General features: G+C 38.0%; 4 protein-coding genes across 6 annotated transcripts; all 4 read left to right on the top strand.

The window, feature by feature from the left end:
- Positions 1-1873: 1873 nt before the first annotated feature.
- Positions 1874-6691, top strand: LOC140381166 (uncharacterized). 3 transcript variants are annotated; one of them, XM_072465189.1, is made up of 10 exons: positions 1874-2148; positions 2966-3069; positions 3167-3620; positions 3692-3781; positions 3856-3892; positions 4254-4319; positions 4806-5101; positions 5132-5204; positions 5241-6014; positions 6091-6691. In XM_072465189.1, the coding sequence occupies exons 1-10, from the start codon at positions 2050-2052 to the stop codon at positions 6339-6341; spliced, it is 2244 nt and encodes a 747-aa protein (XP_072321290.1). In that variant the 5' UTR covers positions 1874-2049; the 3' UTR covers positions 6342-6691. The 3 variants fall into 3 exon arrangements, with proteins under 3 accessions (XP_072321290.1, XP_072321289.1, XP_072321288.1); XM_072465188.1 differs by having other exon boundaries at positions 6088-6691; XM_072465187.1 differs by having other exon boundaries at positions 4806-6014; positions 6088-6691.
- A 149-nt stretch (positions 6692-6840) lies between these two features.
- On the top strand, positions 6841-9629 carry nudt21 (nudix hydrolase 21). The gene is made up of 7 exons (XM_072465891.1): positions 6841-7133; positions 8328-8528; positions 8610-8673; positions 8751-8840; positions 8969-9044; positions 9149-9263; positions 9333-9629. Exons 1-7 carry the CDS (start codon positions 7003-7005, stop codon positions 9352-9354), a joined length of 699 nt encoding a protein of 232 aa, XP_072321992.1. The 5' UTR covers positions 6841-7002; the 3' UTR covers positions 9355-9629.
- An 817-nt stretch (positions 9630-10446) lies between these two features.
- ogfod1 (2-oxoglutarate and iron-dependent oxygenase domain containing 1) lies at positions 10447-13890 on the top strand. The gene is made up of 13 exons (XM_072465326.1): positions 10447-10700; positions 11114-11259; positions 11345-11391; positions 11820-11920; positions 11998-12114; positions 12225-12316; positions 12401-12529; positions 12612-12725; positions 12794-12873; positions 12950-13194; positions 13265-13393; positions 13583-13641; positions 13717-13890. The coding sequence occupies exons 1-13, from the start codon at positions 10538-10540 to the stop codon at positions 13873-13875; spliced, it is 1581 nt and encodes a 526-aa protein (XP_072321427.1). The 5' UTR covers positions 10447-10537; the 3' UTR covers positions 13876-13890.
- A 455-nt stretch (positions 13891-14345) lies between these two features.
- tradd (tnfrsf1a-associated via death domain) lies at positions 14346-20107 on the top strand. The gene is made up of 5 exons (XM_072465511.1): positions 14346-14423; positions 17944-18102; positions 18177-18457; positions 19431-19575; positions 19658-20107. Exons 2-5 carry the CDS (start codon positions 17952-17954, stop codon positions 19948-19950), a joined length of 870 nt encoding a protein of 289 aa, XP_072321612.1. The 5' UTR covers positions 14346-14423; positions 17944-17951; the 3' UTR covers positions 19951-20107.
- The last annotated feature ends 1407 nt before the right edge of the window (positions 20108-21514 follow it).

Below are 21514 nucleotides of genomic sequence, written 5' to 3'. Positions count from 1 at the left end.
CTAAGTGTGTGGGTGGTTTTAGGGTTATTTTTTGCATTGTGGAATTTATAGCATTTTTAATGCCCTGAGCTTTGTCATTAAAGAATAATGCAAACACATTACACTTGGATGTGCAACTTAGTTATAATGGCAGCTGAGCAGGAGTGTTTGTTCATCTGTTTACTGTGGCAAACAGGACACGCAAGTTGTTACTGCAGCTTCCAATTATTTCAGAAAAATGTCTTTCCCTAGTTCTAAATAAAATTAAGTTGTACATGTACAACTTCGCTCTGTAAATCTCTTTTTGAACCTGAAGCTTGACTAACGCCTTTTCCGTTCGGCCCGGCGGCACTCCCTTTTCTGTGCCCTGACCGAATCATAATTTCTCCATGGCGCCTTCTACTTATTATCAACTATAATCAGGTTTCCATAACTATGATGTTTGTTGGAGTTTATAATATACACCCAAATAATTGATATGCATTATATATTTATAATAGCTGCATGAATGTGGATCAAATAATGTCTTAATCTTAATCAAATAATTATAGCATATTTTTATTATAACGTCAACTCAGGTGTAAATTAGCATTCATGCTCTAACCTGGCACTAGCATCTCTCCTTTGATCGTCTTGGTCAATGTACTGTGCGCTGTCCCTGCACAAATAATTATTAATTAATATCATACCAAATATGCTAATTTGATAAATTACAGATATATAGGTAATAGTTTGAGCTCAGGTTTAACTATTGTGATGAAGTATAAAAGGAAGGCAAATTTAACATTACATGGAAGTATTATACAGGATATATACACCAATATAGCATGAACGGTATTATTAACAAGATTTCATGTATTAAATTACACTGCTGAGCTAAACAATGCTACTGAAAGTAACACGGTCAAATCTAAGTTGCATATTGGTTTATGTTGCATGATAATGTACACATTTGTTTTTGACTGGAAAAAGGTGGCTTGCCCTCTCCAGGTGGGTGGGGAGTCCTTGCCCCAAGTGGAGGAGTTCAAGTATCTCGGGATCTTGTTCACGAGTGAGGGAAGGATGGAGGGTGAGATTGACAGTTGGACCGTTGTGGTAAAGAGGGAGCTGAGCCGAAAGGCAAAGCTCTCGATTTAGCGGTCGGTCTACGTTCCTACCCTCACCTATGGTCATGAGCTTTGGGTAATGACCGAAAGGACAAGATCGCGGATACAAGCGGTCGAAATGAGTTTCCTCCACCGGGTGGCTGGGCGCTCCTTTGGTGAGGATCTCGGCCACACGGGGGGAGCTCGGAGTAGAGCCGCTGCTCCTCCACCTCGAGAGGAGCCAGCTGAGGTGGCTCGGGCATCCGGGGAAGACCCAGGACACGCTGGAGAGACTATGTCTCTCGGTTGGCATGGAAACGCCTTGGGATCCCCCCGGAGGAGTTGGAGGAAGTGTCTGGGGAGAAGGGAGTCTGGGAGTCCCTGGTTAGACTGCTGCCCCCGCGACCCGGCCCCGGATAAAGCGGTAGAAGATGGATGGATGGATGGATGGATAGAAATTTGTTTTTTTATTGAACGGTTTTGTACAAAAAAATATAGTATTTTAATCATACAAAATGTTCAGTTATTGTTTGCTCAATCTTAACTTATCATTCTGAGCTTTGAAAGCCCATTTTCTGAATGTTAAATTAATTATTAATGTATTACATAATCCACAGACTATTTCGTTTAACACCAATGAATCCTCTTTTATTTTTGTGTAGAAGCTAGTAGTAATAGTATTAATAGTAGTATTAGCAGTAGTAGTAATGGTAGTATTTACAAGATTGAACAGAAATTGTCTGAACTAAAAAACTAGTGTTGTCACTTTAATCTAAACCTGCCTCTCCTCATTTGATCAATCTCTTTTTTTCCCATGTCTGTCTCTTCCAGGGGAGGGGGCTGAGAAAGGCGAGGCTCTGTTGTCAGATGTGTCAGTCTGGCCCCGTGTCCCGCCCATTTCACTGAAGGCATTACATACTGCTCCAGCTCTTAGCAACCGTGCCTCGGCAACAGAGCCAAGGCAACAGCGTGCCGTGTCTCCCCAATGGAGCTGCCTTTGGGCGGACCAGCGCTCCGGCACTACACCCAGAGCAGACCGAGACCTCATCGACAAAAGCTGAATTATCGTCCCAACAGACTACAGGTACAGTGTGAGAGAGGACCAGAGAGAGGGCTGCTGTTGGAAAAAATGGAAAGAGGTGTTGTGTGTGAAAAGGAGGCAGCTCGGAGTGAGAGGAGAAATGCAGAAGGGGACAGAGGGGAGAGGCAGGGGGAAGGGAAGGATGGAGGGGGAGCGCTGGAGAAGATGCCTGGTCCCTGTTTGAATAAGGCAGTCTCATTGTACCGGCCACCAGCTGTTTGAGGCCACTCACATGGATTTTCAGTATCCAAGAATGCAATTATTGAATGCATGGTGCTTTTATAGTAGTAAATAATCCTTAACAGAAAATTTGGTATACATTGTCCATTCAGTTCTGATCCAGATGTGTCTGTTAACCTGTAGACACACAGAACACCAGATCCCTGAGAGCCAGTGTCCAGTTAGACCAGATTTAAGCGATTCCCCAGATAGGATATCATGTACTGATGACTTCTGCTAAATTGTGTCGTGCAGTCAACCTTATGGTTTTCATTCCATCTTGTGGGCATAAATGTTAACACGATCGGGTGATACAATATTGTATAACTTCATTGTGATATCATATTACCCACATTGGCAGAATGAGTTGTCTCTCTGCTCTCATTCCTCATATAAAACTTAGCAACGCCCCCTTATTGTACGTTACTGAGCAACTGAATCCCGAGAGGCTGGTTTGTGATATGGAAGTGATTGTAATACAAATAGATTCAACCAAAATGTATCTATAGTGGCAAAGAGTGTTTGGAAGGGTTAAGGTTATGCAAAGTTTGATGGAGTGAACACTCAGTCTTTGTTTTCTGTGTATGGCTGTGCAAATTAGGAGACCATAATTGAATGTGAAAATGAAGACTTTGAGCTCATGGGACGAGTCGATGAAGGAGTTGAAGAGTTTTTTACAAAGAAAGTACTTCCCACTGAAATACTGTGAGTATCTTTAACTGCCAGTTTAGTCTTTTAAAGTTTAAAATGTGCTGCAAAAACATCTTCAGAACAGAAATATTTGTTATTTCATTTTTAATAGTAAAAAGGAAGATGATGAAGAAGAAGAAAAAATCATCACAGTGCATGAAGTGGCTCCGGCCAGCACTGTCCCTTGTCCACCCCCAACCAAAACACTCAGGAGGAAACTTGGTGATTTTTTTACACTTAAAAAGAGGCGTGGTCTAAAATCCGAGCCAAGCCAAGAGGGCCGTCCAAAAAAGGCATCCATTGCTGATTTTATTCGGCCTCTCAGGGAAGTGGCCAGAGGGGAAAAGGATAAAGATAAAGACAAAGTGAAGGAACATGACAAGGAAATTGAAAAAGAGAAAGGCAAAGATGGTGCTGACACTGGCGAAGCTGTTCAGGGGATGCCCATTGCTGATGCTCCACCAATGAGAGGTGAAGTGGTGCCTCCCCGCAGGGCTCTCCGAGAAGGGAAATCCCAATCTCTCATCTTGCTATCTGGATCAGCTTCAGGGGCTAGTAGAAATAAGGTCAATATTAAAATGCATACATATATGTAGACGTGTAGTACATTATCTAAAGGTAATAACTTCCATTTCAGAAACTTGATGGCCAAAACAGTTTTGAACAGAAACTTCATCTAATGCTACAGCGTATTGGAGTTTCTAAACCCCAGTCTGGAGAGACACAGGTGGGTATCGGGGTAAATACTGTATGACTCATGTGTCACATGAAAATCATAATGTATATGTTTTTGATGTATAGAATCAAGAGGGAGAGATGAAAAAGGCAGAATCTGAAGGTAAGTCCAATGAATTCAAAACAAACATTTGTTTATGGAAAGTCTGTGTTGTTTATAGTCTATTTATTTGGATCCCCATCATCTTTCACCAAATTTACTAATATTCTGATACAAAGCAATTTGAATAATACATTTAAGATACCATATCACATACAAAAACAACCATTATAATAGTCAAATAATACATAGGCCTCAATCAGCATAGTTTTTTTCAAAAGTAGCTTGGTGACGGTTTGTTCTATAATGTCACAGCTCTGCACATAACAGATCTCCACACTGCATCTGTTGTGGGTTTGGGTATCAGTATGCTTCTTGCTACATTGTTTTATTTGTTTTAAACAAAATCATATTCATGCTCCAGGTACTATCATCGACAATAGGCCAGAGCCACCTTCTGCAAAGCCTCGAACAATGTCAGCATCATCAGGTAAAATGCAAACACTGGTTTTGTATGACAGGTTTTTACGATTTTTGACTTAATTTGGTGTATTTGTACCTGTTGCACATATAAATTATAGTGTTACACCAATCCAGTAGGTATTTGTGGAGAAAACGTTGAAAAATGTGTAGAAAATTACAGGAAGTGACATCACACTAGGGGTACTCATTCCAGTCAAAGTTTAGGCATAATGTAAGGAAACAACTTTTTTTTTACCCTAAATAAACATTAATTCAACAAATAAAAATGGTTGCTGGGTAATTTCCTTGTGTGAAATTTGTAATTCATCAATTACAAATAGGAAGTGAAGTTATAAATCTTAAAAAATTGCTATTGTGATATAATTTTTATAATTTATTAGCAAAGTTCAAAATATATTTATTTTAACTGTATTTAAGTTCAATGAGTCGTCCAACCTGTCAGAGGCATTTTCATGATCAATTTATTCTGCTTTTGTCAAATTGTATTGTTTAGATACTAGACATCAACTTCGATCCAGTGTATCAGCCCATGAATCAGCGGGAAAACCTCCTCTACTTCCAAAACCAGTCATTAAACCTGGACCACCCACTACAGTATCTGGACGTAACACACCTGAGAATGAACTAGGCCAAATAGAAGGAGAGCCCAATACACTCTCTTCAGAAAGCGCTGAGGCTGCTCCAGCCGTCAGTGCGAACTCCACTCTGACAATCTCAGACACTGCCCCTGAACCAGCCACAGTTTTACCTTCAACTAAAACTGACACACATATATGCACAGAGTCCACTGTAAAGGCCATTGCAAATGAGGCAGAGCAGGACAGCACAGTCATGCCTGAAGCAAGCCCAACTACGACTGCAGAAACCCCTTTCCCTACATTAGAAAAAACACTTGAAATCACTTCACCTGTAACACCAACCCCTGAGCGTGATACTTCAAATCTCATAGAGACACCCACTTCAACAGTTACCACACTTTTCACTTCCACTTTGGAAACTGTTATTTTAGAAAAAGCACCAAGTGAGGATAACTCAACAACAACAGATATTTACACTAAACTTTATGTGCCAGAGCCAAATTTGACCGTAATCAATGCCACTATAGACACTCCTCTAACCTCCACCAGCGAATCACACACACCAGCAGGTCAATCAGACAATGTATTTACAACTGATAGTGACAAATCTTGTACGACACCTTATACACTCCCCACTCCAGCAGAAAGTGCCATCATTACACACGACAGTAAAACTACTACATCTGAGGCCGCTAGCATAACTGTTACTTCAACAATTGCTGCTGACAGTACTACGGCTTCTTCTGAACTCCCAGAAACCCTGTCTACCCCTTCTATAGCTGCCAAATCTGAAACTCCAGCCACCCCAACAAGCACAACCTCCCCTCCAACCATCAGTCATACATCCACAGTTAGTGAGGCTCCTACCACTGTCACCTCCATTAACACCACTGGAACTCAAATTAATGACACTTCTCAAGACACAACAGCTAGTAGCTCCCAGCCCATGGCAATCTCAGAACTTCCTGCCATCCATCCAGTTACTGTAGCTGTTTCTGCCACTAAGAATGAAAATGTGGCTGCTGATCTGACCTCTCTCTCTGATGAGCACTCAGACCAAAAACATGAGCTTCAGTCAACTCCACCTGAAGCATCTGTGACAGAGGATGTTGTGAATGTCAGCGGTAAGTTTTTATTCTAGAGTTACATTGAAATAAAAACACTTTAAAATTATGTTTAATTGTTGTCTTTTCACAGCAGAAAAGGCGTGTGATATAGTTCAACTTATTGAGGAAACCAACAAAATTGAGTGGAAAGAAAAAAGTGAAAGCTGCAAAGACAGTAGTGAAGTAATAGAAGATAGTGAAGAGAAATCTAAAGAAGAAATCTTGAAAACAAATGGCACAACAGTATCTGAATTGGAGGCATCAAATGGAGCAGCAGATGATCTCTCTGAAGATGAGACAGTGAATGAAAAGCAACAAGAAATTAAGTCTACTGATGAAAATTAAATCATACTAGTAGTTAAACGTTTCAGAATCGGGGACCAAAAACTGTGACTTAACTTAGAGAGTCCACAGTAAACAGATGACGGGGAAAAGATCCATTAATCTTCCTACATCATGGTCCGCGGACCACCTTTATTGCAGCACACCTAAGCAGGTGGACCACTGGCCCAAAGATCTGAAATCCCCTTTTGATGTATCAAAAAAATCCAGCAATGTCTATGTCCTTATTTCTATCTTTTGTTTGAAGATTTGCATTGCACGTATGATTATGTACCATAAAATAACTATTGTGGTAATTACAAAATGTTTACAAATGAATAGAGACAAAATATGAATAATAAATCAATATTAAACATTTTAAATTCTTGTCTCTGTTTTAATAAGAAAAAGAAAAATATACACATGAATGAATCAATTTTCTACCTTATACCACGTGAGACCAAGACTCTATCACATGTCCTTTTGCTTACAGGCCAACAGATGGCGCTGATGAATAGATCAGGGTCAGACACACGCCGGAAGTGCTTGGGTTGCACGGACGCACGGAGGGAGTGTGCATCCACTCAAACGAGTGTAAAAAAAATACATTTGCTGCTTTAATAGTACATTTGTTTACTGACCGCTTCTCATCGGAGGTTTATATCCGGTCTACAGCTCGGCTGCGATGTCTGTGGGCCCCCAGAGTCGCTCCACGGCAGGCTGGCCCCGAGGAGGAACCGCTCAGTTCGGCAACAAATACATGAGCAGCAGCGGCGGCCCCGCGAAGCCTCTCACACTGGAGAGGACTATTAATCTGTAAGTTATGTTTGAAGGAAACAAGCGAATGCTGTAATGTTAGATCAATTCATTTAAAATGTGACTGCTATAAAATGAACGAGGAACGAATATTAGTTGAATCAAACCATTGCAAAGGTATCGTGCCATTGTTCGTTGAACAAATGAATGAACCCAACTCAGGGAAGCGATTGAAGTTGCAAACCTCACCTACAAAATAGTTTTTTATTGTTGTGAATTATAGCCTATCATATTATAGTCATTTAACTTCAGAAAATATTTAGTGTTGGATAACAATAAAATACAGTTGACCTTTTTAAAGCAAAACAATTAAAATAAAATTGGATATTGGACAAAGATAAAACTAATGCATTATAGGTATACTAAGAAAGAAAGAATTAATGTGAATGAATAAATTGCTTTGATAAACAAACGATCTTGACAATTATTATTTCAAATAAGCATGCAATGCAAATAATTCAGATTCAATTCCATTTGCAGAATGAGAAAAGGTTTATTGCCATTGCTGATAGACAGAATTCACAAACATAGGAACTTGCTTTTGTGATTCAGTGTAACATAAAACAATGAACATGATAAAAACAACCTACATACAGTACAGACCAAAAGTTTGGACACACACCACAGAGTGAATGCAAAAAGGCCAACAAGTGCTAAGCATATCTGGGAACTCCTTCAAGACTGTTGGAAGACCATTTCAGGTGATGACCTCTTGAAGCTCATCAAGAGAATGCCAAGAGTGTGCGAAGCAGTAATCAAAGCTAAAGGTGGCTACTTTGAAGAACCTAGAATTTAAGAAATATTTTCAGTTGTTTCATAAAATAAAGAAAACTCTTTGAATGAGAAGGTGTGTCCAAACGTTTGTTCTGTACTGTATATTAAATTATAGTTAAAGTGACGAAGAAGTGTTCACGAGTCCAACGGCCGAGTGAAATAAACTGTTCTTCTGGCGGGAGGCTCTGGTCCGGAAGGACAATGTTTACAAGAATTTAGCAATTGGATAACTGTCCCAGCATCGCCTGTCCATAGACCCACCTTATCCGCAAGGAAAAACTACAAGAAACCTCAGGAACCACAGTGAAGGAGAGATCTACTCCCATGAATGTATAGGCTGCAGATAGAGCTGTCTTCATAGGAATTTATAAATGCTGCAGTTCAAATGTAATCCAATGTATTATTTGTTTTTTTATTTAGATACCCGCTCACCAATTACACCTTTGGCACTAAAGAGCCTCTTTATGAAAAAGATGGCTCCGTGGCTGCCAGGTTTCAACGGATGCGAGAAGAGTTTGATAAGATGGGAATGAGGCGAACAGTGGAGGGCGTTCTGATTGTGCACGAACATCGACTGCCTCATGTTCTTCTTTTGCAACTGGGCACCACCTTTTTCAAATTGTGAGCCTTCTGGATATATTTTCTTTAGATTGCACTACTAATAATATAATCAATATAACCGTGATATGTTTCCCTCTTCAGGCCTGGTGGAGAGTTAAATCCAGGAGAAGATGAAGTAGAGGGTTTGAAACGTTTAATGACAGAGGTACAGTATCTTAATAAGTATGTTTGTACTTGTCTCAATGTGCGGATGTTCAGATATTTAATGTCATTGTCTTTTAGATCCTTGGACGACAGGACGGTGTAAAGCAAGATTGGGTTATTGATGACTGCATTGGCAACTGGTGGCGTCCCAATTTTGAGCCTCCGCAGGTCAGTATTTGATATACCTTTATGTACTATATCAAGCAAGATGCGGATTGAATATATTCATTTTTACAAAAAAATAAGTATATATATATAGAAGAAATATATTGATTTAAAAAAAAAAATGTTTTCAGTACCCTTACATTCCTGCTCACATTACCAAGCCAAAAGAGCACAAGAAGCTATTCCTGGTGCAGCTACAAGAAAAAGGTTTGAACATATACAATTTTGTTTGCATTAAAAATTCTAAAAAGTACTTAATTTGTATGTGAATATGCATTGCAAAAAATAAATGTGCATTTTGGTCTTTGCAGCGTTGTTTGCTGTGCCTAAAAACTACAAACTAGTGGCAGCACCATTGTTTGAATTGTATGACAATGCGCCTGGATATGGCCCTATAATTTCCAGTTTACCACAACTGCTGAGCAGGTATTTTGTTGACAAATCTAAATGGAGGAATTTATCAAATTAGACTAATGTTTACATATATTTTTACAGGTTCAACTTTATCTATAACTAAAGTAGATGGGGGATGTCTGGCTGTCTCTATGAGTGCAGTCATTGTTGGCAAACGTGACTGAACTGCCAGTCCACAACTGTGTTAATTATGTAATGACTCTTGCTTTTTTTTAAATAGTTGCTTTTTGTAGAAGGTATAAGTGTGAAAAATATGGTTTTATGTCCTACAAAAGAGGACATTATTTGATTAAACAACCTGCAACATTTATTATTTGTTCTTCTACCCTGTAATGTCTGTTTTCCCCCTTTTTAATAAATCAGTCATTTGAATGTTTTTATAAAATACAAGACGTTTTTAAAGCTTTAATGTGTGAAATTATGTCCTACTACTAGCTACTTTTATGTATTAAAAATAAATGTATTCTCTTCAGTTTATCTTCGGTGGTCTCAACAAGGTCTCATTTTGAGCATAATAATTTGGTTTGTTAGTTGCTAATCTATTGATCATTTTAATCTGTTTCGACCACTGTAATGCTAGAATGTGTACTATTGTTTTGTGCACTATTTACTTTTATGTATTTTTCTTTTATCATGTTATGGTTGATTTTTGGAGAATAATTCTACATTCAATTCCATTTATTTTTGTTGCAACGGCAGTTGCCTCGGTGGGCGTTCGAAAAGAGTTGATTTAATCAACAGGTTAAACAATCTATCAAAAGCCAATTAAACAATGTTCGCAGGAATTTTGCAAATGGATAACTGTCCCAGAGCTTCCCCTGTCCTTAGACCCTCCTCCTCTTTGAGGAAAAACTACAAAAAACTCTGTGCAAGGAAGTAGAAACTACAAGGATGGACAGACTGCATGGGACTGGAGCCAGAAGTGTGTTACTTCTAGTATGAGGAGAGATCATCCAGGCTGATGAGCAGTTCATTCAGTGCAAAAAGAGTTCATCCAGGCAATTAATTTAATTTAATTAAATGTATTTTCGTAACGCCCAAAATCACAACAGTGTTCTCGGAGGGCACATCCGTAGGTCAGGGTCGTGAAATGGGGCGGAGCATAAAAATAAAGGATCGTTAAGAGCCATAATATGATAGATCCATGTTAAGAGCCTGTCACCCCAAACTCTGGGACAGAAATACGTCATTAATCCGCGACACTGTTAGCCAAACACGCTTTCTTTGGTTGCAATCAGCTGTGAAGTTTTACATCATTTGTACGATTTCTGAAGACGTATTTCCAAATGACTTCGAAGCGACCGCAAGATGATTGTGGGAGCACGGAAATAAAAAAGAGAAAGAACAAGAGCAGTGCAGAGAAGACCGTTGGACTCTGCTCGGTTTTAGAAGAACAAGTCAAGGCAGAAGTGACGCAAGCATGGAGCCAGAAAACACACTATTGCCATGGTATATTTTTTTAAAATATATTTATTCATCAGTATCGCTTTGATGTGGTAAAACATAGATATTTGTTTTTAGTTCTTGAAAAATAGTTCATTATTTTATGGAAATGAGATGTCTAAAACACGGGTTTGAAACCCTCTTCTAAACAATCACCTCACGAATACTTAATATATTCTGAGTTTGGTGCTGCCCAGATGCCATTTGGTTATGGCACAGCACACATGCAAGGCTCCAAGTGCAGCCGATTTGCTGCATGTCCTCCCTTCACTCTTATCCCCATTTCACGCTGTCCTTTCCCGTCTAATGAAGATTATGGGCAAAGAAATCCTGAAGAAATAAAAATGCTAATAATAAATAAATTAATATATTCAGAATTTGAAGATGAACTACGTAAACACATATTTTGCGTTGAATAGGAGATCTTGAGTTGGCCTGCCATCCTTTCCCACACTGCATCATAAGAAATTTTATAGGTGAAGAAGATTTTGTTGATAACCTACAGAAAGAACTGATGGGACTCAACTTTAATGAAAAATCGAATGATTTATACAAGTTTAAACAGGTATTTACAAACGTTATCACACATATGATCTAATGCATGATGTGTGAGCTGCATTTTTTTAAACTCACCTGGTGCTTCTGTGCAGTCTGACGACCTCAAGAAGAGAAATGAACCACACATCAGAGCCATAAGGTAATAGCAGATAAAGCACAGTACATCAGTTTTCCTTTACAGTATAGATGTGACCTTTCACCACAAGGGGGAGCCATAGATATATTATTATTTATTTCTAGATCGACTAGTGTTTTATGAATACGAGAATACCAGATTGCCGGATTGTTATTTGGGTTGATAATCAGATCGCAGTTGGCAGTCAATATGTTGATATACCACATGTAACAATAAGTAGACCTAACAAAGTCTTGCCAAAATGATGCACTGTCTATTCTTTAGTAGCCTCCTTAGGTTTGAGTTTAATAAACAGTTACAAATGTATCTGTGATCAACTACAATTAACTCAAATGCATGCAAACAAACCAATTGCCACTTTCCAAGTGGGACTATAATAGTTCAATTAATACTGTAGTTTTTGTTTTTATTATTTATTATAATTTTTTCAGGTCTGTGTTGTTTCAACAATTTCGGCCATGGCTGGAGACCATGATAGGGGTTGAACTTGAGACCACAGTTGATGTTTCTTGTGCCAAATATGAATACACTGGTAATTTTATTCTGGAAATGGAAAATCCTTATCCATTCTTCTATGTAAATATTTTTCCCGTGTATAATTCCTTTTAGATGTTCTTCTTTGTCATGACGATGAATTGGAGGGCAGACGTGTTGCTTTTATACTGTATCTTGTACCTCCTTGGGACAGCAGTGATGGGGGGACCCTTGATCTTTACAAAACGGACTGTGAGCATTGCAGTATTTCTATTTTTTCTGCATTAAACTAAATGTATAAAAAAATGGGCTCCAATATATATATATAGATATTTATATATATTTATTTATTTTCCTTGTAGGTAATTTCCAACCAAAAGAAATAAGTAAGACAATTGTGCCTACTCGAAACACACTTGTAATTTTCGAAGTTTCTCCAGTTTCTTTTCATCAAGTAAGATGAGGCTTGATATGTAAACCTTTTGTAATTTATTTTTCATGAATGACATAACTAAAATTAAGTTTTCATCTGGTTCAGGTATCTGAAGTTTTGTCAAAAGACAAATGCCGCCTTTCACTCAGCGGTTGGTTCCATGGACCGTCTTTAGAACGACCACCACGTTATATTGAGCCGCCTTTGACAAGAACACCTCACTTACCAAGAGATGTAATCTTAATGTTTCTAAGTTGTAGTATTTGTGTAGTGTATGAATGCAATGTATGAAACTTATTATATTCTATTGTATTAGGAAACTCTGCTTATGGAGTGGGTCAATCCTGTCTACCTGGATATTTCCTATCAAGAGCATATTCAGGGAGAGTTTGAGGATAGCTCAGAGATTCAACTAAAAGACTTTCTAAAGGTTAATTATTATTTCAAGCATCCTGTTTTCATTGACTCGCTCCTGGTTAATTGTGATTCTCTCCTCAGGAGGAGAAATTTAGGCAAGTAAACGAAGCCCTTCAACTCAGTCAGATTCAGTGGACAAAGAAAGGGCCGGTCAACAAAAGGTCAGACTGGTAACCCATGTTTGCTGCTGTATAAATACATTTCAGTGTTTAATCTAGTTTATTTGAATGCTTTTAGGTGCTATGACGTTGCTTCACTTGATAATTTGCCAGATTGTGTCTATGGTTGTTGGGAACTCCTACATTCAGAGGTTTTTTTCCTACTTCTCTCCAACTTTACTGGCCTTCGACTGCACTATCTCTGTCCTTCTGATGATGATGATGATGATGATGAAGAAGAACAAAAGACAAAAGAAAATGTAAAAGGAGAAGAAGCCGGGACCTCTGCTGATGAAACAACATCAGACAATAATGGATCAGCAGGTGCATCTCTGTTTAAAGTATCAAAATTAAACTAAGTCTTATGTTGGTCTTGACTGGTCTGTGTTTTAAGTGGAAAGCACACCAAAATGTAGTGGGGAGCTACGCCGATGGACTCATGGCAGCTATACTTTGCTGCATGATGGTGAAGCTGCACGAGCAGAGTATGCCTTGGACCTGATTTTGCCTTTCCGATGTGCAGGTGAGTCCAAACAAACCGCCATTATACGTCACTAATGACACATTTTTTGGATTTAAATTAAGTACAGAAAATATGTAATATGATGCATAAACCACAGATTTGTACTTCAACAATACTATTTACACTGTTTAAAAAATGTACCATGATCATTCTGTTATACTTTATATACTGATGTAATTTTCTTCTCAGACTGGGACACAGAGTTTGGGGGCTTCACAAGTTATGTTGCTAATGAAGAGGATGAGGAAGTAAGTTGTCAATATTGATTAAATAAATTTACAACAAACATAATATATTACTGATTATTTTTTATTTTTTTGCAGTTGTTGACTGTGTATCCAGAGGATAATTCTCTTGCATTGGTCTACAGAGACAGGGAAACACTCAAATTTGTGAAACATATAAACCACAAAAGCTTCCAAGCATCTGATGTTTCAGGAGACAGAACATTTATTGATTTCTCTTTTGTATACTATGAATAAACAACTTTCAAGGTTTTTAATGTGTATTCTGTGGAAGAGCATTATTTTCTTATCTGGCTAATATAATTTAAAAAATCAATATTAATGTTACTGCTGCTTATTAGATCTCACACGGTCACATCATCGGTTTTAGGATTTTTCAGAAGCTATACATGTATTAGCCTATGTTATACAATTTAAACAACGGATCACCGATCATTTGTTCTGGATCGAGTCTTTGATCAGTGGTCTGGCCTGCTTTTTATACATGATCAAATTACATGGTTAATGATCTCTACATTCAATGATCATAACTGCCACGCTGATGAATCCCCTCTGTAGTACGTGGTTGCACCATTGACTGTACATGTTTGCACCATTGGATCTATTAAAAGCTCTGCACTATACTGCTGTGGGAATGTAGCACTCTATTTCTATGGCTTGCACTGGCCAGTCAGCGGCACGCTCTTTGCATCGACGTAGCCAATCAGGAGGGAGTAGGCAGTGACGTAGAAGTGGGTGTGGCGCAGCTGGAGGAAGACGATCGAGGAACTTGACAAAGTTGTGCGGTAAGTTTGTTTTCTTTTTAAAGCTCTATTTGTTTTTTTTTTAATGCGTTTACAAGCATATTCTACCATTCATAAGACAATATAAGACGCACTTGTTATGCCCTTTATTGTTTTTAAGTACTTTGCTTACTTTTGGTAATACTACTTCAACTAAAAGATAACAATAATCACACGCTATACTGTACATGGCCACAACAAGAGAAACTCGTTTGATGTAGAATTTAGCGATCTTACAGCTTTCAAATCTGGCGTTTCTAACATCACTGGGACTAAAATAACAGCGTAATATTATGTACCAAAGGACATCTCACCTGTAGGAGCTAAAAATCCGTTCACGTGAGGAGCACAAATCCCTCTCGACCACTGTCGTACAATGTGCTGATGTCTCACTCTGAATCATGAGGTGGGCATTATACTTCCTGGGCATGTATCGACTTTACGACAGAATGTTACAATATGTTTTACTTATTACTTAACAATAATAGAGGAACAAGTCAAAATGAATAACATGATACATATATTGAAAATAGAGAATATATTCCCTTACTTTCCATATTTGCACTATATCTTGTTTGCTGGATCCCTCAAAAACGAATGGATATTTTATTTTGTATATAGTTGTTGACTTATCTTTTGTTCCTGCTCAAAAAGAAGGAAGCGCCCCACCCCAAAGCCCTTTTTTCCCCATTCACTTTTATTCAGATTATTTTCCAAAAAATCACCACACCTGTCAGGTCCCAGGGCTTCACAAAAGGATTGATATAACAACTGAAGGAAAACCTAAATATGAAGCGATCATTGGAAATAAACATGGGCAACTATTCCAGAGCTTCCACTTCTTGACAAGGAAAATCAAAACAATAAAGAAGTGAAACTACAGTGAAGGAAAGATCACTGCCAGGTATGGACAGGCTGCAGATGGTCCAGGAGTTCAAGTCAAAGTCCACTCAAGACAATGAGTAAGGTTAATGTCCCCTTACTAATAACAAATGAACCACTTTTAAGCTTGCTTGACAGGATCTGTAATCAAACACACCGGTATTACTTAAAAAAACAACAACAAAGTAATCGTTCTAATTGTACGTTAATTACGTTAAGTTAATCCCATTTATTTTGACTCAGTTTACTTGAAAACTCTTTAATTTAAAATAGGGATGAGTTATTGTGATATTGGAGGGTTTTCCCACATGTTTGTATCGGGTTGATATGAGAAATGTTGCTATTTTTCTGTAACGCCTTAGTCTATTTTTCACATTTGTCTTTTTAAGGCGAGACACTGCAGGTGAATAGGAAAAATCATAATAATTTACAGATTTTTAAACTTGTCCTGTAGCTTATTCACAGAAAATAAATTATGACACATTTCTCATTATGTCATGTTTTTATATAAAAATAAGGCAAATTTAATGGGTAAAAATTGCACATATTTTGTGTGCAATTAGATCCGACAGAAAATTGGCCTTAAAATGAATATATAAATAGCTTGGAGATGTGCAAAATGAGAATATTAAAAGCTGAAATAGACTTTAGTGGTTCATTTTATGGTATATTTTATGTTTTGCGTTATACTTGAACCTCAACTAAGACATTCACAAACACGTTTTAGCAAATCCCTGATGCGTTGTTAAAATATAGCATGATTATTGCGAAATTATTTTTGAGATATTCCTTTTTGGTAATATTACCCAAGCACCACTTATTTATATATGTAGGTTTATTTGATGGGGAACATGTGTTTCATGAGCTCATGTCTTCTCATGTCCGTCTCTAGCTTTGATATAAAAAGACAGTCATAAACAATGTCCGATTAAAAAGTCTCTCTGAGTTCTTGTTTGAAAAGGGCCCAGTTTGTTTCTCCCTTGAGTTCTACAGGCGAAGAGTTCCATTGTTTTGGTCCCTTGTGCAGTGAAAGCTGACTGTCCCAATAGTAGTTATACGACTCGGGAGTTTAGAGTTTCCACTGCTTGAGCTGCTCTGGTGTTTGGTCTGAGAGGAACTATCAAGTCGTCTGCTCTTGTTTGTTAAATGGAACATTAATATACTTTGAATAGTTTGTTCAGGGAATACTAGAGGTTGTCTTTTGGCAGCCAAATCACTAATGATATATTTTAAGCCCCTCATGATCATGTAATCCTCATGCAGCCATTGAAATAATCTCACAGTATACTTTCAGGGACCAGTAGATAGGATCGCTCATAATTACATACTGGCTGATTTATGAGATTCCTGTGCATACTGTATTAGAAAAATATGAGGGCATAAATATAATCCAGCTCAGTGTTGTTCTTTCTATGGAGAGTCCTGCACATCCTGTGGACAGACCAAGAGCTGTCAGTGCGGCGCTGTAGTTCAATCAGAGTACAGGAGCGAGAGACTGAGCGGGGGAAGTGGAGAAGATTAAACATGTTTTTATGTAATGAATATTTCACAAGCAGGTTGGGGTAAAATGGGTACAGTGAGGCCACATGAGAGAGGACAATATGTTTAACAGCACAATGTATTTATCTTGGAGAGGGCTGCACAATATGAACATATGCAATATACAATTACTGTTTTTCAACAAATAACTATATTATTACTTATTATACTATAATATTATATATACTTTTTGACACTGTACATTAATTTTACATTGAACCTTAAATTACTAGTCAAACATGACTCAAATTAGGACAAAAAAGAACCTATATTCACAACTGAAACCATGTTGCCAGTGTCTTACCCTGCACAAAGCACTTAGAGGACACTCTTAATGGACATGTTCAACTGCCTGGAGAAACGGTCTGCCTGGGGAAACGGTCTCTACTTCATATGGACAGTTCTTCATCTGGCCAAAACTTAAAATTTGTAATATTAGCAACTTGAAAATTAAGTCCTTTGTTTTTGTTTTTTTAATTTAAAATAAATACAATAATAAATAAAAATGCTATCAGCAAAAGTTGTATTTAATTTTAATATGTTTATTTGGGCGCACAGATAAGGAATTTAAAATCCAAACCTTACATACAGTTCCTCTTAATGAGAAAAATGAAGATTGACTTTTTAATTCACATTTTTACTTTCATAAATGGCTGCCGAGCCGCGGCACGGTCAAATAGCCCAGTAGTTTCAGGAGCCGCGGCACGGCCATATAGCCTCATGGCTTACCCTAACCGTAACCCTAACCCTAAACCTAACCCGGCGCGGTCAAATAGCCCAACAGTTTCAGCAGCCGCGGCACAAAATAACATAGCAGTTTCGGCCACGCACCGCAGCTCTGTAGACACTCCCTTCAAAAACGGTAAACTTTGGTCAGATGGAGGACCCAAATTTGCAATATTAGTTTTTTCTTGCTACATCGATTATTTCAGTACATTATCTTACCTTATTAGTCATTTTTTATGCCATATTTTATTTTAGATAATACATATTCTATATAATACATATACTACCATGGGTCGACGCCTGCTGTGGTCGTGCCATAAACTCCACAGAATTTTGTCTTTATTTTTTGGTTTTGATTGGTCTGTGTTTTGACAAGTCGACAGAATGGCAACCAAGATTATGGGTCGTGGGCCATGGACAGGATGTGCGGTGCTGTTTTTGCAGTCACTTTGCCCTAGTGTGAACCTGTTGTCACTCTACAAAGACAATAAAGGAAAATTTATTGTCTTTAAAGTTATCAAGCTAACACTTTCAGGTAAAAGTTGTTGTTTACTTCACTTTTCATAAAGGTGTCAGGTTTATATTGACCTGTTTTGACGTTTTGTTTAGATTCAGCAGGTGGTCTAGAGGGTTATGAAATATTAAAATTTCACGATGCCGACCCCTTCCTCGGTGTGGAGATCAAGTTTTTGGATATGTCCACTTGTCAGCAATTTTTAGAGAGTTACAGCTCTGCAACGATGCGGCAGTCCCTTTCTCAACATGGCTGCCGACTGCTTGCTCTGCCCGAAGAAATCACTGTGCAAACCCAGCTCAAGGCTAGTACGCATACTCTGGATCCTCATCTCGACCAAATTGAGCTTTGCCTACAACAAATCCACCTTTCACAGGTAACATTTATTTATTCTTGTGTTTTGTCCGTTGATTGTGCCGTACACACAACATCAAGACTATCGTTTGATCAAACATAGACAGATCAACAGATGTTATTATTTAAAGCAAATGTTTTTTTTATTCCCAGCCTCACTTGATTTGATATATGTAAAAAAAAAAATTAAATGTCAATTTAAATGTTTTTATTTTTAAAATTTAAGAACACATAAAAACAAACACAGTGAAAGAGAACACAACCAGAGAGAGAGCAGACACAAACTAAAAACAGCAGACATCCAGCAAATAATTAAAAAAATAAAACCATGGCCTGGAAAACCCCCCAAAAAACTTCCCATTTAGTCCAAAGTCTGTAAAATGTATCCATTTTCAAGTTGATTTGATTTAAATACTTAAATAATAATAAGGTCAGCCTCTGTGTGAGTGACAGCTGGAAGCAGATTATATAATTTACCTCTTGATGGCAATGGAAAAATAGGAATATGAATATCGTGATAGAATCTAAATCATAATGTTCAAGAAAGCCGTGATATTCATTTTGGCCATATTCTAGTTGCTGGCTCGATCCCAACTCGGGCATTGGCACACTTTTATTTACTGCTGTTTCTTTCAGAGATTGGCAAGACAGCTTCTGTCCACATAGCTTCTTTTGCTTGGAACATGTTGCAGAAAGACTGGAAATTTACTGAGATAATGGGCTTAAATGCCTTTAAAACCATGTTAAAAGCATTAGAGACTGCCTCAATAATGTGTAATTGTTTTTAATTACCTGTTATTTTAATGTTGTTTGTTTGTTTGTTGTATCTGTGTCCAATTTTAAATCCTGGTTAAATAACTGCAGGACCTCACAAATAGGCCAATAAACTGTATGGTCATTATAAAAGAGTAATATAATCTGCAAAGCAGTATACTTCATGTTTTATATTACACAACAGTATCATCTTGTTTGTCTTCACTTTGTTGTGTTCTCAGCCAGAGCGACTTTGTGATGAAGAAATTGAACATTTGGAGCTGCAGCTACAAAATCAGGCTTTCAATCACACCCAGCAGCCGTTGCCCCTCACGCAAGAGGAGTCTGTGCCCATCAATGGCTTCCAGTTTCAGAATAGAGTTTTTAGTAAGTTTGTGTTTTACTTTTGCCCACGTCTTATTGACCCAATCATTTACATTGACTGTTTGTCCTGTCTCTGGCCTTCAAGAGGATCGGATGCTGACCCAAGCAGATGTTCAAAGTTTTTCAAGCGGAGTGGGTCGTCAATGGAAAATAGTTGGACGAGCGCTGGGAAAGAATTGCCGAGCTCTGAAAGGCCCTGCCATAGACAATCTGGCATATGAATATGACAGAGAGGGGCTGTATGAACAAGCCTATCAACTGCTGAATTGTTTCATGCAAGCAGAGGGGAGACAGGCCAAACTGAGCCGACTGGTCAAAGCACTGGAGGACTGCAAACTCACGAGCTTGGCTGAAAGTATTCTGGACTTTCAGCCGTGAGATATTCACGCATGAAATGAAAGTGGTTCACTTTGCGCGCTAACCATTTATAGCGCAGTCATTTTTTATGGAGCGATGATTAGCCCCAAAATCATTCCAAGCATAAAGCTTGCTGCAATAATGATACAAATAAGTACTATTACGTGATTATTTTGAAGATGTTTTATTATTGTCTGAATTGAAAGGTATAATATGTTATTACGCATATCACCATCTTTTGTTTAAGATTGTGTATAAGTTGATCAAACCTGTTGGGTCTGTGTGGGTTAATGAGTGCATATCTGTTCTCTGCCCTTATTTTCAACCACCAATTAGTTTGTAGAAATTAAATGGTTGTGAAAAATGTCTTCACGTTTGTTCAATCCATTAGTGTAATTAAAACTGAAATATAATTGAATCTAAATTCACTCAGGTGCAGTTTAGTGTAAATCCTGCCTGCCTCTCTCCCCATCGCTCCCTGTCAATCACGTGCACAAGCCTGGTCCACAAACAGTGCTGATGGAGACAGTATTTTGTAGCCGCTGTGTCACATTGCATTACAAGGTCAAATGTAGAAGTTTGCAGGTTTGATCTGCCGCTAGTGACAAAAAGACATTCACAGATGGATTGAGGCTGTTGCAGGTTGACCTCTCTCTCCTCCTTCATTCATGCTGCAAAAGCCCAACCCCCTTTACTCCACTTGACCATCCATCCAGATGTGATGCATAGGATTAGAAGCTTTTATCAAACACTGTATACTGCAGTCTCACCCCCAACATTAAACAACAAATATTGTGCATTATGCATATATTCAGTATGAATATAAGATATTCCTTTATTGTCCCACATGGGGAAATTTAATTGATGCAACGCAGGTAGATACAGAGGTAGATACAGAAGAAAAGTTTGAAAAACACTGTCAGTAGAAGATCTATAAACAAAAACTCCCATATATCTGCATTTATCATTATTTTTTTGGGGAAGGTTTCCAGTTCAACATTTTTACCCCTACATATATGACCCGGAGACTAGATACTTTGAATAATTAGTAAGTACAGAGCAGTGGGCAGGGATAAGGGGTAGGTGAAAACTGCAATTTTCTGAGCACTCAAGCCTTGAATGTAGGATTTCTCAAACATGCAAGAATCAATTGAAACACAACATTGAGAAAGTAAATGATGAGGGAACTCTGTAATAACACTGTTTAAAGCTCATTCATTAAATTTTAATTGCATGAAATTGAGCTGTTGCTTACGTTCATTCTATCTGTATTGTATATAGAGACTTGCTTTTCTCCTTGGAGATGCTGTCATTGTACATGTTACACAGTATGGGAATGAACCTGCCTTTCTTGTTCTCAATTAAAAATGTTTTTATGGCTCAAAAATAAGTTGAAAAACACAACTTAGAGCATTACAACTCTGAATTTACCTGTCTTCGTTGAGAGGGTTAATACTAAGTAAAATAATATGTCCATGGAGTCAAGCAGGGGGAAGACCACACAACAGCAAACTTACGTTGTGCACATTTACTTTAATCGACAATAAAATTGACAAGGGTTCAACATGTTCCACAGCTATATACC

The sequence above is a fragment of the Eucyclogobius newberryi genome, unplaced genomic scaffold, assembly GCF_026437365.1.
Source record: "Eucyclogobius newberryi isolate DKJ021-1_F unplaced genomic scaffold, fEucNew1.0.hap1 SCAF_5, whole genome shotgun sequence".
Classification (NCBI taxonomy): Eukaryota; Metazoa; Chordata; class Actinopteri; order Gobiiformes; family Gobiidae; genus Eucyclogobius; species Eucyclogobius newberryi.
Note: the sequence above shows the minus strand (reverse complement) of the source record. Positions and strands in the feature narration are given on the sequence as shown.